Genomic DNA, 18,533 nt, shown 5'->3' on the forward strand with positions numbered 1-18,533 from the left:
TATAAAGAATATTAAAAATAGAATACTAACATAATAAAATATGAAATATTGAACATCATGAAAATCACAATTTCGTGGACCAAATGGGGATGTTTTAGTAATGATTGGTGACCAAAACAAAATCTGAGGTAATACTGTCCACACTGATTCCAGCCATGTAAAACTATATATGTACATTAGCAACAATTAGACAAGATTACTGAATATACACTTGTAAACAGTTAAAAATAGCTAATGAACATTTAATTCTAAAACTGTTCAAGTTGATAATTTTTAAAAATTGGAGTTATGCATATTTAACAACTAGCAACCGACATAGAATATGATTATTTTTATAGGAATCTTCATCTATTCTTATAATTGACAGACTGGGATAGCTGTTAATGCTCACAGGAGAATGTTTTGCTAGAATATATGATATATAACAGTAAGTGAGGAGATAAAATACACACATCTAGAAAAAAATCTAGCAATAATAAGGATATATCTCAGGGATGCATTTTATAATTGTCAAAGAAGAGATATGGGAAGACTATAATTGCTGTATGTTCACAAAAGAGAGAAATTACTGAGTACTTAGAAAAGGTTTTTCAAGGGAGGTGGAATTTTAGTTCTTGAAAGATGTGAAAAATACACATATATAGATGTTAGTAAGACTACTTGAGGACCAATGAAAATATCTATCTGGTTAAAATAGTGGAGTAACAGAGGGCTAGGAAGGCAGTTGAGGATGGGTTATGAAGAGCCTTAAATATTAAACTCTTTTTTACTTTGGTTTATATAAGTGTGTAGGTATGTACATGCACATACACAAATACACACACACGTATGTATACATACAGACACATGAATGTACACATATATTTCTTGGGTATAAAAGAAATACATGTAGGTTTTATAAAAATTAGGAAATATGGGAATGTATTAAGATAAAAATAAAGCTATTTCACAACTCAAAAAATGTTAATATTTGAGAATATTTCTGACCAGGTTTTGTTCCATGTAGTAAAAATGTAAGTTCCCCCAAATTAATTCCTTTCTTCCATTCTTTTTTTAAAGTAAGTTCTATACCCAACATGGGGCTTGAACTCACAACCCTGAGCCAGCCAGGTGCCCCAACTTACCCAAAATTTCAAATTCTTTTTCTCAACTACAGCTATACTTGCAATGTGTTATAATATATGCTATATAATTACAATTTAATATAACAAAGTAATATAATCACAATATACCGGGGATATATTGCATTACCAGGGATGCACATTTGAGGTACTTCCTTGCTGTAAAATGAGGTCTTAGGATTCCTGAAAGCAGTTCTAGACACAGACACAACAGACTGATGAATACTGGGTGAATGTCTTGTTACTGCTACTATGTCTTCATCAACCTGATCCACATACACCTGAGAAACAGAAAGAGAAAACACATTAGCACTCAAACTGGAAAGACTTACTCTGAAATTAAACCTTAAGAAACTTAACAAAAATTTAGTTTCTTGCCTGAATGAAACCCTTGGCCCCAAGCTCTTGATGAAGTTTATTGATAGCACATCTGGCTGCAATAATTCCACTTTGTAAATTAACTTCACCTGTATTTGATGGCGATGCTCCAGGATTCCACTTAGTATAAAACCGTTCTTCAGAAACCACTGAAATCTGAACAAAGTTAAAACTTAGCCATGTATACATTTTAATTATAATGAGAACTTTTGGTAAAAGTGCTCAAGGTTGTTGGCCATTGTGGATTTAAAAAAACAACAACACACAAACACACCTGATGAGGCACTAATTCATCATAGCCTTTAGTACTTCCACTAGCACAACATGCCATAGAAACAATCGTGGTACTCGGGAGAGCATCATATTCTGACCTATGCTAGAGAACAATAAACAAACAAACAAAAAAACAACCAAGTTTATTTTCTTTTAAATGCAAAGTGAAGTAAAGGATACATAGTTACACACTATAAGACATTCATATGCTTTAAAACAAATAAAACATTAAAAAACTATGTACCACAATCACTTATAAATCTAAGACATGATTCTGAAGTATGTAGATATTATTGCCACTAAGTATCAGAGAACTAAATATCAAAACATTTATTTATTGATTTTTCCTTTTTCAAGTTTTTATTTAAATTCCAGTTAACATCCAGTGTGTAACATTAGTTTCAGGTGTAGAACTGAGTGATTCATCACTTACATACAACACCCAGTGCTCATCACAAGTGCCCTCTATAATACCCATCACCCATTTCATTTAGCCCATGCCCCCACCTACCTCCTCTCCAGCAACCCTCAGTTTGTTCTCTATACTTGAGTCTCTTTTATGGTTAGTGTCTCTCTCTCTTTTTTTTCTCCTATGTTGATCCATTACATTTCTTAAATTCTACATGAATTTAGCAAAATAAGTAAACACAAGAAAGAGATTAGATGCTTACCACAATAGGACACTCATTATCATGGGTAATATCCATAAACAGGGCATGTGCAATAGCCGGCATTAAAGGCCTCAGACAAGGCTGAACAAAGGATCCAACGGGTTCTCCTCCATATCTATAAACTAACCTCCCTTCTTCATGGCTATTATATGCACTCATTGCCTCTGCAAAGCATTACAAAATATTTTAACAATCTTCATTATTATTGTCCAGAAGAGGTTAGGTTTCTTATCATAACTAACTTTCCAAACAAAGGCCACATAAATATTATAAAAAATAAAACTACTTTAAACATTTAAACAAATGTCTATTACTTTAGGTGACAAAAAAGTCTTCTCTATAACTTAGCCGAAGAAAAGGCTTATGTAGGTAAAAGGGAACACATGTTGTTTATTAGGATGTTGGTTATATAAAATCTATGGGAAAAAACCTAAGATTATATCATCTATCCAAGTAGGAGATGAAAAACAGATTTGTACATTTTCAAAAACAAAAAAATACTTTTGTTCATGAGTCATCAATTCATCCTACTGGTCTTTCAATTTAAAAATGAGATATTTTGGGGGTGCCTGGGTGGCTCAGTTGGTTAAGCCTCCGACTTGGGTTCAACTCATGATCTCATGGGTCACCAGTTTGAGCTCCGCGTTAGGCTCTGTGCTGACACTCTGAGCCTGGAGCCTGCTTCAGATTCTGTGTCTCCCTCTCTCTCTGCCCCTCCCCTGCTTGCACTCTGTCTCCCTCTCTCAAAATAAATAAATAAATAAATAAACATTGAAAAAAATTTTAAATGAGATATTTTTCCCCAAAGTGGAAATTTTTCCTAATAAAAACAGACTGAGTTACAGAAAATTTTGTATAGAGTATTTAAAAGAACATCAACTATGTTGGAAGTTACTAAACATTGTATGTAAAGCTATTAAATGCCTTTAATCTACTTCAACAAAAACTAAAGTTTCAGATGGGAAATACATGTCAACAAGCCTACCTCTTATTAGGGAGCTAATGCCCAGTCTAGTAACAAAGACATTGTCCAGGTCTTCGCTTCCCGTGAACAGTTCAGCTACTACATACAAATTGGGTTGCAATCTCCTAGCAGCATCCAACATGTACTGCAAAAAGCACAGTCACAAATGTAACACAAAGAGAAAAGCGAGTAGTGGGGAAGGAAAGGAGGCAGAACTAGGCATGGATTTGACATAGGAAAATATCATGGAGCAAGACAAAATGGAAATCCAAAAGGAATTTCCAAATAAATTTAATTGTACACATGTAAGAAAACATAAAACGGACCAATACACAGAGGAAACAAGAGAATTTATAAATGGAAAACAGAAAGGAAGATTAGATTTTGCAAAGATATAGAAACACAAGGGGGGCAAAAAAAGGAAGAAGAAAAATGTTAGTGTCACATTAAAAAACGTAAACCATACTGCTGTGATTCTGCTAGGCTTTACTCCTGTTTTATGTGCATTTGTTTTTAATACTCTAAGCAGACTATTAATTTTCAGGCAGCTGACTAAGCCATTATTAGGAAATTCCCTCATGGTGAATCATTTAGCTATTGCAAAGATTAGGTCTGACGAACCATACTAAAGCTAGCTTTTCCTACAGATGGTAGTAAAATCTTAATCAGAAATTAAATCAATTCCAATTTTTTTCATATAACATTTGTAAAAAGGTTAACAAAATAATTGAAATTCTATCAGCTAACAAGTAAAATCCTAGAGGATTTTGTAACTCAAAATTAAGGAAACTGAGTTTTAATTTTCTGATTTGTCATAATAACAACCTTAGAAATATGTATATATGGCTGTTGCTAAAAGTACAATAAGAAAAAGACCTCTGCTACTTTTTGGAGCTAAAAAATGTGCTACCATCTAAACTAATGTTCACTAAAGTCTTCCAAATCAAGTCAATTTTTCATCATAGGACTTGAAACATATTCATTCTAATACGGCTTTAGAATAATCGATATTTTCCAGATATGCACACATTCGGAAAGAATAGTAAGTTGTCACTGGGAAGCTATCAAAAGTCTTATAAACGGGATGAAAATTTTAAGTGTTTTCAAAGCTGTATTAGGTAGAAGATAATGCTATAAATTTTGGCACTGTTTCAGTTTCTATAAAAAAGCCCGAAGAGGGATAAACAACCTTTATGTTTACACTTACACTTTTATAAATAATTAATTACAAATTGAATGAAAGAGGCTAAAACTAGCTTCAATATGCTGTAATGTTAGTACTTAATAACATAATATGTAACAGGTGACTTCACAGTATCTATTAATATATTAAAAGCAACCTAAGAATAACAAGGATAAGACAAATTGAAATTTATATACCACTAAAATATTAATATTATTTAAAAGTTAATAATAAAATAGTAATAATATGTTAACAATATGCATGACAGTATGGTTATGTATATATTATCAGAGACAATATGATCTACTTCCCTAAATTAAAATAAAAATATTAACCTATCAAACATTTTATAGCCCAGTATTCCATAACAACTGCATCAAAAGATTCTGTTACAATTGTGAAATTATGCCAAAGTGCTAAATACTCCCACCAAATCAATGCCAGTGTCTAACTAGCAAAAGGAAACATGTATTTGCATGTTTTATTTAAGGAAAGCGAGAAAAGAACACTACATTTCTTTTTTTTAATTCAGATGAATTGTTTTTCTGTACCTCAGCTACGTGAAGGGGTGTTGAGTGGCAGTTATCAAGACGCACTCCCTGGAAATAAGTCGCAGTTATTTCAGTGTATTTTTTCATGTGTGCCCAGAGAAAAGGACAGTCGTCTGGTTTATTCCCATAGCGTAATTTGACGCTGTCTCCCCAGCAAATAAGTTCTCTCCTTAGATAAACATCTGAACCTGTTAAGAAAGGAGCTTGCTTTCAGTGGGTCAGGAAATAGAATAAAAACAATTACTTCAAGGAAATACTGCTGTTTTTAAATCACACCGAGTATTTCTACCACAAACCATATATTGGTTAAAATTATGTCTAAAATGGTATTGGCATCTAAATTTATAAAGTTTTAAAAAGTTAACATTATTTTATATCTTACATCTATTTCACCAAAATTCTATGTTACAGTCTCTTCTAAAAATGTGTGCTTAATGTCAAAAATTCAAGTTGCTTCTGAAAGGAAAACTGTAGCAGTAGTATCACAGGCCCTTTGAAGATAAGAGTTTTACCAAAAACATTTAAACCTGCCTTTCCACCTTGTTACTCATTGTTGGCAATAAGTTACATTACATCCACAGCCTAGGGCAGAAGGCCTTTTCTCACTTAGAATAACTAGAAAGGAGAACGCAGAGATACTTAAACCCAAAGTACATTCTTTTTTAAAAAATGATATTTTTGAATTAAATTTAATGTCATTAAGACAGACTTCTGAAATGTTAAAAAACAAATATATTGATGGGTCCCCAGCAAAATTCTTCCTGGCAAAGAAACAGCTGTAGAAAAATAAAATGCTAGGAGAGAGAGGGAACCTGAAAGCTGAATTTAGTGTAACTGCTATTCAAATACCTTAATACCTCTCTGGCTACTGAATGAAATATCTCTTAAGGTAATATAATTATAATAGCAATAGTTTCAAATGTCTTTTAAAAATGCAATAGATTAAATTTTTGACCAAATAAAACTTTATGCAGAACCATCATATAAAATAGGTAAAAGCCATTCTAGTTGAGCATATGAGGAGAAGGAGGGGAAAGAAGGGGGAAAGGAAAAGATGAATCCCATCTTTTTCGTCAATCCCTTCTCTTCTCTCTCAAACTGCATGCACTTCTGGCACCTCTGTGATGAAATGCTTTAAGAACCATTAGCCTAGTGGGGAAAAAAAGTCAACGAAATAGTTTATATTTTGAGCTTGCCATAAAGTTTTCTTTCCCTATCCACAGAGAAGTTAACAAAAATGATGTACCTGGTTCAGCAAAGTTTCGAAGGGGATCATCTCCCATTACCCACCCATTATGTGCCATCAGAAAACAAGCTTTATTTGGGTGATGAATCATAGATTCTTCTGCGGAGAGGGTCATTTCTTCAAATGGGAAAGTAAAATATCTATAGAGATACAATTAAATATTAAATCCACAGAGAGAAACTCTTTGGAAACAATTTAAATTAGTACTATCAAAATACAGTACTTCCTCCTTAACAAATAAAATAAGATTAGTTCGACACTATAGAAAATAAACTTCATTACAGGTCAAAACTCTTCAGAAGATTTCCTTTTTTTTATTAAAAAATTTTCAAAAATGTTTATTTATTTTTGGGAGAGAGATAGAAAGTGAGTGGGGGAGGGGCACAGAGAGAGAAGGAGACACAGAATCTGAAACAGGCTCTGGGCTCTGAGCTGTCAGCACAGAGCCTGACACGGGGCTTGAATTTGGGAACAGTGAGATCATGACCTAGGCTAAAGTAGAACACTTAACCAACAGAGCCACCCAGGTGCCCCCAGAAGATTTTCTGAGTAAATCTACTAGATTTGAGAAATGCAGTTAGCATTATAGCATTCTCTGGTTAACATCTTAAATAATAACTTAAAAAATCTCATAAAATTACTAAGAAAATCACTGAGGTATTGATGTTACTTTGTAAAAGCTATTACTACACTTCAGTTGCCTAATCTGTGCTGCACATGACCTACAAGATAAGGAGCTAAATGCTGGTTCAATTTGATTGACATTGAGTTTATTATAGTAAGTACACAGTCCTCCAGAAACATTATTGTAAATGATTATAAATTGGTTCATAGTGATGATAGTTTCTCTAAACATTGGACTAACAAAATTAATTAATATTAAGCCTAGCTACCAAATCAAAACTTCTATTTCAAATAAAAAATGTACTGGAGTTACACATTAAAGGAAGCATTCAGATTAAACTGAGAAGTAAAATACAATTTTCAATTTTTAGCCTTTAATGAGAAGAAAACAAAAATGGAATACCTGGTAACTAAAGGATGTTTTCTAGTGACAGGTCCTAGTTTAGGACCATGGCCAGCCAGTCGTTCATAAAACACATTTCCCAAGAGGCAATTAACTGCCTAGAACACATTAAATGAGGTTATGTCAGTAAAACCAACAACAACACACATTATTAAGACTCAAAGAAAATCAGTAGTTCAAAAGTAGGTGAAACCTGTTCCTGATGATAGTTCACAAGTTGGTGCTTCTCTGAATTTAATTCCTCAATTCTCTTACGGAACCAGTTACAGCATTCATTAATTGCGGCTGGCCCATTGCTAGAGCAGAGACAGCAATACACACTTAATATTGAATGGTTTTAAAATTCTACATTTAAACATTTTCTCACAGGGGTGAATGAATATATTTAAATATATTCATCAGGATCTTAATTATAGCTGAAGAAGCTTTCCAATTGTAAAAAATTTTATATACACATATAGGAACACAGACCAGCACACAGAAAATAGAGGAAAGCATCATGCATTTGAAGGAGTAGAATTATGGCAAAATCATTTATCTAATTTTCTATTCAGGATTCTAAGAAATAGCATAATAGTAATACTAGCCGTGAAGGTTTGTAACTAATATCATCCTTTATTTTGTAGGAAAAATACATAACATACTCATGTGGTATGAAAGTTGCTAGTGCAATGTTCATGTCTACAGTACAGCCAAGCCTTCTGTATTCAGGATCTTGAATAATCTTAAGGTGTTTCTTTGAATCAGGTTTGGTTGTTATTTTCCTATTTTCTGAAAGCAAGAGCAAGAAAAGATGATATCTTAAATGCAAATATCCACAAGGAGATTGTAATCATTACTGATTCCAAATTTTTAATTTACAATTTTTTCATAGAAAATAAAATGTTTATTTCACAAGCAGCCTTCCTACCCCCATCTTCCTGAACACCACCTAACACACACACATTCACACACACACTCACACACACACTCACACATATATATATACACAGAGAGGGTGGGGCGGGAGAGAGAGCGGGGGGGGGGGAAGGGAGGGAGGGAGAGACAAGAACATTATAGAAGAAAAACACAGGGATTCCTATCAGTTCAAACACTTCCCCACTTTTCTGCTTCAGTCGGCATTCACTTATTCTACTATACATATTTTAGGGCATTAAGGATGCTGGTGGCACAAGTTTTCTTTTTAGGTGTTAGCAAATACACTAATATCAGGAGGTCTTTTTCTTCAAAGACTGCTTTCTATTCAAAAGTGTTTCTTTACATTCTCTGAAAGAAGCACACAGGGTTGTTTCTATACTTTTTTCCTTTTCACCAACAAGCATATTCCTTACATAAAAATAAAAAATTAAAAAGTAAATAAATGCTCTGTGGGAGGAATTTTCATGCCTTTTCTGGAACTTGTTCTTAGTAAATTAGATGTTGTGCAGGATTGCCCCCACTGGGCTTGATTTTATAATTACTAACTAATATCTGGCTTATTCTAAAGAGAACTTGAAGTGGCTTATAAAAGCACAAAATAAGATAAAATACATATAAATTCTTAAAATCCAGTGTCTGAGGTTCATCTGCAAGAGTAACCATATGAGCAATACCTATCAAAATAATACCAGCATTCTTCACAAAGCTAGAACAAACAATCGTAAAATTTGTATGGAATCAGAAAAGACCCCAAATAGCCAAAGCAATCTTGAAAAAGGAAACCAACACAGGAGGTATTATAATTCTGGACTTAAAGCTGTATTACAAAGCTGTATCATCAAGTATGGTACTGGCACAAAAACAGACACTCAGATCAATGGAACAGAATAAAGAACCCAGAAATGGACCCACAAACATATGGCCAACTAATCTTTGACAAAGCAGGGAAGAATATCCATCCGATGGAATAAAGACAGTCTCTTCAGCAAGTGGTGCTGGGAAAACTGGACAGCAACATGCAGATAAATGAACCTGGACCACTTTCTTACACCATACACAAAAATAAACTCAAAATGAATGAAAGACCTAAATGTAAGACAGGAAGCCATCAAAATCCTCGAGGAGAAAGCAGGCAAAAACCTCTTTGACCTTGGCCACTGCAATTTCTTACTCAACATGTCTCCAGAGGCAAGGGAAACAAAAGCAAAAATTAACTACCAGGATCTCCTCAAAATAAAAAGTTTCTGCACAGGGAAGGAAATAATCAGCAAAACTAAAAGGCAACTGATGGAATGGGAGAAGATATCTGCAAATGACATATCAGATAAAGGGTTAGTGTCCAAAATCCATAAAGAACTTATCAAACTCAACACCCAAAAAAAACAAATAATCCAGTGAAGAAATGGGCAAAAGACATGAATAGACACTTCTCCAAAGAAGACATCCAGATGGCCAACCGACACATGAAAAAATGCTCAACATCACTCATCATCAGGGAAATACAGATCAAAACCACCATGAGATACCACCTCGCACCTGGCAGAATGGCTAATATTAACAACTCAGACAACAACAGATGTTGGCGAGGATGCGGAGAAAGAGGATCTCTTTTGCGCTGCTGGTGGAAATGCAAACTGGTGCAGCCACTCTGGAAAACAGTATGGAGGTTCCTCAAAAAACTAAAAATAGAACTACCCTATGACCCAGCAATTGCACTACTAGGTATTTATCCAAGGGATACAGGTATGCTGTTTTGAAGGGGCACATGCACCCCAATGTTTATAGCAGCCCTATCAACAATAGCCAAAGTATGGAAAGAGCCCAAATGTCCATCGATGGATGAATGGATAAAGAAGACGTGGTATACATATACAATGGAGTATTACTTGGCAATCAAAAAGAATGAAATCTTGCCATTTGCAACTACGTGGATGGAACTAGAGGATATTATGCTAAGCAAAATTAGTCAGTCAGAGAAAGACAAATACCATATGACTTCACTCATATGAGGACTTTAAGACACAGAACAGATGAACACAAGGGAAGGGAAGCAAAAATAATATAAAAACAGGGAGGGGTACAAAACATAAGAGACTCTTAAATATGGAGAACAAACAGAGGGTTATTGGAAGGGTTTGGGGAGGGGATGGGCTAAATGGGTAAGGGGCATTAAGGAATCTACTCCCCAAATCATTGTTGCACTATATACAAATTAAAATTAAATTAAATTAAATTAAAAAAGAGTAACCATATGAAAACTGCCAAGAAGTGTTTGAAAAAAAAGAAAAAGCTACACAATCAGTGTAAATGATAAAACAGTCTTCAATATTGATAGAGTGAATAAAAGATCACTGTAATAGTATAGATAACAAACCTATATATATTTCGCATATGACTACACTATGAAGGATTTATGGTGGTACTACAAATCAGTAAAAAAGGATGGATTATAAATTCAATATCATTTTCTGAATAAAAATAAATACCTTATATAATATACAAAAATAAATTACAGGTGTATTGAACATTTAAATGTAAAATATAAATAAGATTATTAGAATAAAACAATGTTGATGGAAGGATTTTTCTCAGCATGATGTGAAATCAGAAGCCATAAAAGACAAGACTGACAAATTTGACTATACTGAAAAAAATACCTCCATAAATCAAGAGTTAAAGGGTCAACAGCATACTAGGAGGGCATATGTGAGGCCAGTATAATAAGGAATCACCAATAATAATAAGTCAATGTGAAAATGTCAAATAACCCCAACCTAACAGAAAAATAGGGAAAGAACATTCATATACAATTAATGGAAAAATGGTAAAGTAACATGTGAAAAGATACTTCACTAATGAGCAAAAAGCTGCAAATTAAAATAAGGAGTGTTTTGTCCAATTGACAAAGATTATAAAGATTAATGGTATCTTGTTGGTGAGGGTATATTTAGTGATGATGTAAATTAGTACAACTTGTGTTGAAAAGCAACTGGACAGTATCTATTGTAAATTTATCATTAAATTTGTAAACTCTTTGACCCAGAAATTCTGTGTCTAACAACTTATTCTGCAGATTTATTCACATAAGTAAAAACACATACAAGGATATATTTTCTACAATACTGCTTATAAGGATATAAGTTCTACTAAAGTAAGGGCTTGCTGTGTTCACCACTGAATCCTCATGCCGGGAAGAGTACCTAGTATGTAGTAGGTGGTTCAAAAGATAAGTATTAAATGAATGAAAGAATGATGAAAAAACTGGAAATAATTTATTGAAAAGGCTAAAGAACTTCACTGTTTAAACAGTCTGTAAGCTGTAGTCTTCTGTGTGTGTATAAGAGATATAAAACATATATTTAATTTATACATACACAATTATAAAAAATGTATATAAAATTTTAATTCCTTTCAAGAAGAGTCTGAAAAGAGACACAAAAACTATTAATTGGTACATAGTTCCCTCTAAGAATTGAGTTCTGAGGGAGAAGGAGTCACACATTTTTTTAATTGTATTTTTGTACTGTTTGTTTTTTCTTTACTATGAGTACACACTATTGCATTTAAATAATACAGCTTATAAATATCAGAGGGAAGAGAAGATAGAGGCCTTTTAGTGAAATGAAACATGAAGAAAAGTTAATATAAAAATTTCATGTATCAAGATGTTACACAATTGGGAAAGCTGAAGTGTGAATCTGACCTTAAGTTTCTAGACCTCAAGTAATACGGACTTTTCCTTTTTTGGTGTTAAGAGGAAATGGATTTTATTTTATTTTATTTTATTTTATTTTATTTCATTTCATTTCTTTATTTTATTTTATTTTATTTTATTTTATTTTATTTTATTTGAGAGAGAAAGAGAGCGTGAGCTGGAAAGAGAGGCAGAGGTACAGAGAGAGAATCCCACGCAGGCTCCACTCTCAGCATGGAGTCTTACACAGGGCTTGATTCCATGACCCTGGGATCATGACCTGAGCTAAAATCAAGAGTCAGTCGCTCAACCAACTGAGCCCCCCAGGTGCCCCCTGACTTCTCCTTTGAAAGTAGTATTTCTGGGTATTATTCTAGCTCTAGATTCTAGATGAGGAAGAGAATTTCTTATTTTAAGAGCCAGCAATATCCTTGCTGTTAGGCTGTCCTACACTAATTGTAGATACATCTTTATGATATTTCTCTCTAATTTGCCTCCTCAAAACCCTTTGAGCCTTTTACTCCCCTCCTTTGTCAGGGACACAATGATTCACTTCTTTAGTTTAGTTATGTCCTGAACTGAAGATCTGCTCCTTGCTATTATCTGGGTCAGTCTTACTAGTGGGTAGGTAGCCTTAATGGTGGGCCCCATCAGCTGGAAGCCCTTCTACCTCAGTTAAGATTTCTACTTTAGCCAACAGAACACTACATTTCTCTGTTTCAAAGCCTGTTTTGAGCTTTCGGCAGCTGAAATAATCTGCTCTACCCCCTTCCCATTCATGTATTTAACAAACATATACTGAGCTCTATTATATTCTGAGCACTGTGCTAAGGAACCAATAGTAAGAAACAGTCCCCAAGAGAAATTATTATGTTATGTATTATTATGACATACTCTTTAGATGTCTCTGCTAACTCTCAGCTTCCACAATCAGTTTATAGTAGCACAAATATCATATAATGATAACAGATTTAATAATGTCTTAACCTTAGAAAAGAAGAGCTATCCCTTTAAGAGTAATAATTTTTTTTTAAATTGCTAGGAACATTCTAATGTATATCACTTACCTTGTGTAAGAAGTCCTCTAAATTGCTCAACTGCTTTGTGAACGTCCACTTGGAAAAATTCCCAGAGTTGAATCTTTGGAAAAATATCCTCCCAAATTATTTTTCGAATGCACTGAAAAATTTCAATAGTTGAAAAAAATATATTCAAAATCTTTTCACAAAACATATTTACCATAATAAAGATAGACTCTAAGTAATTTTCAACCATATATTTAATTTGTACTTTAGAAATTCTGTTATTCTGAGAGAGGAAGGGAGGCAAACCACATGAGACTCTTAAATACAGAGAACAAACTGAGGGTGGATGGGGGGCGGGGAGTGGTGGGGAAGAGGGAAAATGGGTGATGGGCATTGAGGAGGGCCCTTGTTGGGATGAGCACTGGGTGTTGTATGTAAGCCAATTTGACAAATTATATTTAACAAAAAGAAACTCTGTTATTCTGTTTTAGTGTGGTACTCCTCTATACATACTGACATTCATTTGATGATCATTTTCAATCAAAGCAGGTACTCCTTTTTCTTTGTATTTCCCTTCTGCAACGTCACAGGATAAATGCCACAGTGCTCTGTCTAAGACCCAGGCAGGTTTTAAGTGTGGAGAATTTACAAGGTTATATGCACTTTCTGGATGTTCGTGGATCCATTTACTATTAGCAGCTTAAAGAAAAAGGAAACATAAAAGAACATCTTGTAATTAAACTCAAGTTGGTATCTATGTTAAGTTTTAAGATGAAATAAAATATCAATATCCACTACTCGTTTCCTTCCTTCCTTCCTTTCCTTCCTCCCTCCCACCTTTCTTTATTCCTTCCTCCCTCCCCTCTTTCTCTTCCTTCCTCTCTCCCTCTCCCTTTCTTTTCTTTGCTTGCCCTTTCTTTTTTTTTTTCTTTCTTCCTTCCTTCCTTCCTTTCTTTTTTTCTTTCTTTCTTTCTCTCTCTCTCTCTCTCTCTCTCTCTCTCTCTCTCTCTCTCTTTCCAAGTAGGCTTCACGCCTAGCGTGGAGCTCAATGCGGGGCCTGAACTCACAACCCTGAGATCAAGACCTGAGCTGTGATCAAGATTGGACGTTTAACTGATTGAGTCACCCAAGTGCCCCCACCACTGATTTTCTTATATATTAGAAACAATATTTAAATATATTATAGAAATTATATATTACATATTAATGTTATGTTTTATATTAAATATTTGATATTAACTTAAATATTTATAGTAATTTATGATACTGCAATTTGAAAAACATTTTTTTTTTTGTTGGTTGTGGTATCCTGTCATCTACTTCACCATACCTTTTTTTTTTTCTGTTGTAAGAATTTTTAATTGTAAGATGCAACATTAACTTATTAACACCCTTCTAATAACACGTTTACTATTGTGGGAGTTAAGAAGGGTCTTGTCCTCAGCCCATTTTGATGGTCCTTGAGTCAACTATTTTTTGGAATGTTCCTTATAAGCCTGAAAACAATATTTCCCTGTAAGACAGATAGGGCTTCCACCCAATTTCAAGTTCACTGTCCTTGTTAAAGCAGAAAGTTACCTAAATCTTCACTCTGGTTTAGGCTGCTCGGTGACAGGTTCTAGAATATCCATCTCCCTTTTCCCCAGATGCCTCTCTTCTTTAGTCTCTTGAATGAGAGGGCCCTTCTTTGGCCTCACCTAAGCTCTAGTTCTATACTACCAATCTTTAGAATTCAAAATGTCATTTGCACCTTTTTTTCCTATACAATCATTTCTTCTTGTATTTTTGGGGAGGAGGGAGGTGTGGTTTCTTCCTCTGGGTCTTTAAATATGATTGTATCTCCCTAAGGCTAAGAATACAAATACACATTCTATCCAAACTCAGTTATTTCTATGACTTCTGAGTCTGTTAATATCAAGATCAAATGTCTAGGAAATCCAATCTGTATCTGCTTCCACTGTCTCCCCACAGTCTTGTTCCTTTTCCCACTTTAATCTGCTTCTGCATCCATCACTCCACTGAGATTACTCTAAGCCTCCCAATCATGAAATTCAGTGCTACTTGCTCAACTTCATCAGTTTAACCTCTATAACATCTGCCATTATTGATTAGTCCTTCACTGATTTATAAAACACCTCTTCCCTGATTTACAAAAGGTATCATTATCTTGGTGTTTTTTTATTTTTCCTCCTCTCTTTTGGCTCTTCTCTTAATTTTTTTTCTTAAATTTTTTATTTTTCAGAGAGAGAGAGCGAGAGCAAGAGAGAGCACAATTGGTGGAGGGGCAGAGAGACAAGGAGACACAGAATCTGAACCAGGCTCTGAGCTGTCAGCACAGAGCCCAACGTGGGGCTTGAACCCACGAACCATGAGATCATGACCTGAGCTAGAGTCAGATGCTTAACTGACTGAGTCACCTAGGTGCCCCTCTTCTCATGTTTATTAAACTTCGTGGGAGGTTCATTACATCTTAGTCCTTCTCTTTCTCTAAACATGCCCTTCCTCATCACAGCCACTCGTCTTAATACCCACATCTCAAACCTGTCCAGCTCCGGCCAAGGCCCAGGCACATCTACGCAGGCACTTGATGGGTAGCACTGCCAGAGGACAGCATAGTAACTCAAAATCCATTCATGTCTCTGCATATATCTACACTTAAAATGTGATATATCTTAGGCACTGTTTTGGGAGATGGATATTATGTGGCAAAAGTGAGCAAGGCTCCTGTGCTCATGGAGCTTTTTCATTCTAGAGAGGTGGGTTTTTTTGTTTATTTGTTTGTTTGATTTTATTCTGCTTAGACAATTCTGACAGAATAAAATTCAGTTCTCTCACAGGCAACCTCTTTGGATAGCTAATCTTGAATGGTTGATAAGATTTGTCGTTTTGGTAAGACTGATAAAAGCCAGGCTCAGAAATTGCTAAAAAGAAACACACTGAGAGTACAAGGATGGAGCTTACATCTTATCATTCATTTGTATCAGTAAGTTTAGGATCAGAACAAGAGGAGTTCTGCAAGGTATTCCAAGTATTTGCAACATTAAAGAATATGTGTTTTAATTTTTAAATAAACAAATAAAAGTTATACATATTTTGTTTCATCTTTAAAATAGAGTAATGACCCCGAATTCACAGAGAAGCATGAGTGGTTAATGTACATGAAATAAACAGTAGTAACAACTACTGAATACCTACCATATGCCAGGAACTGTTCTAAGCAGCTATATGCACTAACTTATTAATCCTCATGTCCTATAGCATAATGTAGGGCATACAGTTATGTTCCTTTACCAGGGGAAGAACTGAGGCACAGAGAGATAAGTAACTCAAAGTCATACAGCCAGGAAAGTACTTGGGCAAGATTCTTCAGACCCTGCAGTCTTAACCACTCTGTTCTTCTGCTGAGATGAATGTGTTCATACCTCATTCACTCAGCTGAGCACCATTACAATCCTTGCAGAGTTTAAAAATCATTATTTTTAGTTTCATTTATTTAGTAAATAATGTGGTACATAATTTACTTACTTATTATTTATTTATATCCATAATAAACACTTGGATGGAGACAGGATATATAAGAAACAGAGATGTCGCAGTAAGTTAAATTAATAGTTATTTAATTATGAATCAAGCTGCGTTTCCCTAGATTCATCATCATATTATTAGAATTCAAGATGTAGGAGAAAAATGTAATGATGATTATATCTAGTTAGGATTTTCATTTATTAAGAATATTAAGGCTACCCTAATTTTTTAAATGGTAAAATCCTGAAACTTTGTTACTTATCTCAATTTTTTGAAAGAAAATCAACTGTAAAATGAAGGAATTCTAAACATTAATTCCACCTGAAAGAGAGGTCAAACCAAACTACATCTTAATATGTATCAAAATCAAAAATGAAACATGGATTTCTAGAGTGGTGCAGTGAGGAACTTAGCAGACATTCTCTGGAGCAAAACCACAATTTAAATAGCAAAAATTATAAAATATAATCATTTACAGTCTCTGGAAATTGTCCTAAGGGCTTTCAGCATATGGAGAAACATTTATTTAAGAAAATCTACCAAATCTTGGCAAGAATAGCAACAGTCTGTGGCATGTGAACTACAACCTTCTCCCTTAACTCTCCCAACCAGCCACGTGTTAATGGAAGCTGTATGCCAGGTGCTCTACTCCGGGAAGGCATGGCCAACATGGAGACTCCCCCTTTCCACAACTCCCAGTCTGGGGTTACAGTTTCACGCTGGGGGAGGCAGGCTGCCTGTGTTTCTCACTCCCTCCAACCCTATTTTGTAGAAGCTCCATTCCAAGTAGGCAGGCAGAGAAAATCTTGGCTCCCTTCCTCCACCTAGTCCCCACCTGTAGGGTGGATGTTCTACCCAGCTGCGGGAGGCCAAGAATATTGGGACTCCAACTGCCTCCTGGGAGCTGGAGCTCACTTGGAGGGTGAAGATTCCATATGGGGGGGGGGCAACTGAGAAGACCAGGGACTGCTATCTCCTGCCTCAAGTGTCCCCAGAATGAGATGGCACTTGGGGAAAAGTGGTCTCATCCCCAGCTCTGGAGCAGTAGCACAAGTGTTTTGCTTGGGGAGAAAGACAGTTCATGAGGATGAAAGGCTCTGCCTGAAAGGACTGACTTTATTTGGAACAATGAGTGAAGAACTTCATGCCTAAGGTGTTGTTGAAAATAACGAAGACATTGGTAGAGAGTAGTTAAGAGAATACTGGTAGCTCCATGATAAAAAAAAAAAAATCATAGCAAACAAAACAGAAATTTAATAGAGAGAACCAAGGAAAGAGAAAGCAGAGGACAGCCCTCCTGGGATCACAGGAAACACTGGGGGTTGAGAAGGCTGGGTGTGTGCACTAGGCTGCACCCACTCAGAAGCAATTCTAACAGGACATGGGAAAGACCTGAAAACATTCCATAATCCCATACAGACCCATCAACACAGGACAACTCACTGGCAAAAGGGACTTAAACACAACCTCTAACCAAACATGGAGTGAACACTAAACTACTGTGACCCAGGGTAAATACTGGGAAGCCAGGCTTCAAAATAAAATCACATTCACCTCTGGCAATCTGCAAGATCATATGTATGCCCAAGGCTGTGCTGTCTCTGGAACAAGCAGAAAGAGAACCTCCAAGCTCCCAGCCCTTGATAAGTCTTTATTGATCTTTTTACTGTCAACCTATTTGTATCTTTGAATCTAAAGTGTGAAAAAATGTAATGTTTGCATTTTGTATAAAGAATGAAATATTTATTGACACATAAACCATGTGTCAATTTTATCATCGGATCTGCTAACAATGGAGATATAACAATAATAAATAAATAATTCAAAAGATAAAAAAGAAAGTGTGTTGCCTGTAGGCAGCATATGGTTGGGTCTTGTTTTTTCAAATAACTTTGACAACCTCTGTCTTTCAAGATACAGGCACACCTCAGAGATACTGTGGATTTGGATCCAGAGC

General features: G+C 35.1%; 1 protein-coding gene across 2 annotated transcripts in view; it reads right to left on the reverse strand.

Annotated features, from left to right (window-relative positions):
* The window catches only part of AGL (amylo-alpha-1, 6-glucosidase, 4-alpha-glucanotransferase), an 83,269-nt gene that overhangs the window by 42,371 nt on the left and 22,365 nt on the right, over window positions 1–18,533 (reverse strand). For both annotated transcript variants that reach the window (XM_049616746.1, XM_049616747.1), the window contains exons 6-17: window positions 13,569–13,750; window positions 13,094–13,205; window positions 8,059–8,185; window positions 7,608–7,710; window positions 7,415–7,512; window positions 6,388–6,527; window positions 5,142–5,329; window positions 3,429–3,552; window positions 2,444–2,607; window positions 1,774–1,875; window positions 1,500–1,655; window positions 1,252–1,402 (exon numbers count right to left, since the gene is read on the reverse strand). In XM_049616746.1, coding sequence (XP_049472703.1) covers window positions 1,252–1,402; window positions 1,500–1,655; window positions 1,774–1,875; window positions 2,444–2,607; window positions 3,429–3,552; window positions 5,142–5,329; window positions 6,388–6,527; window positions 7,415–7,512; window positions 7,608–7,710; window positions 8,059–8,185; window positions 13,094–13,205; window positions 13,569–13,750 — 1,647 coding nt within the window. The remainder of the gene's footprint in view (window positions 1–1,251; window positions 1,403–1,499; window positions 1,656–1,773; window positions 1,876–2,443; window positions 2,608–3,428; window positions 3,553–5,141; window positions 5,330–6,387; window positions 6,528–7,414; window positions 7,513–7,607; window positions 7,711–8,058; window positions 8,186–13,093; window positions 13,206–13,568; window positions 13,751–18,533) is intronic.

Source organism: Panthera uncia (assembly GCF_023721935.1).
Source record: "Panthera uncia isolate 11264 chromosome C1 unlocalized genomic scaffold, Puncia_PCG_1.0 HiC_scaffold_4, whole genome shotgun sequence".
In the NCBI taxonomy this organism is placed as follows: Eukaryota; Metazoa; Chordata; class Mammalia; order Carnivora; family Felidae; genus Panthera; species Panthera uncia.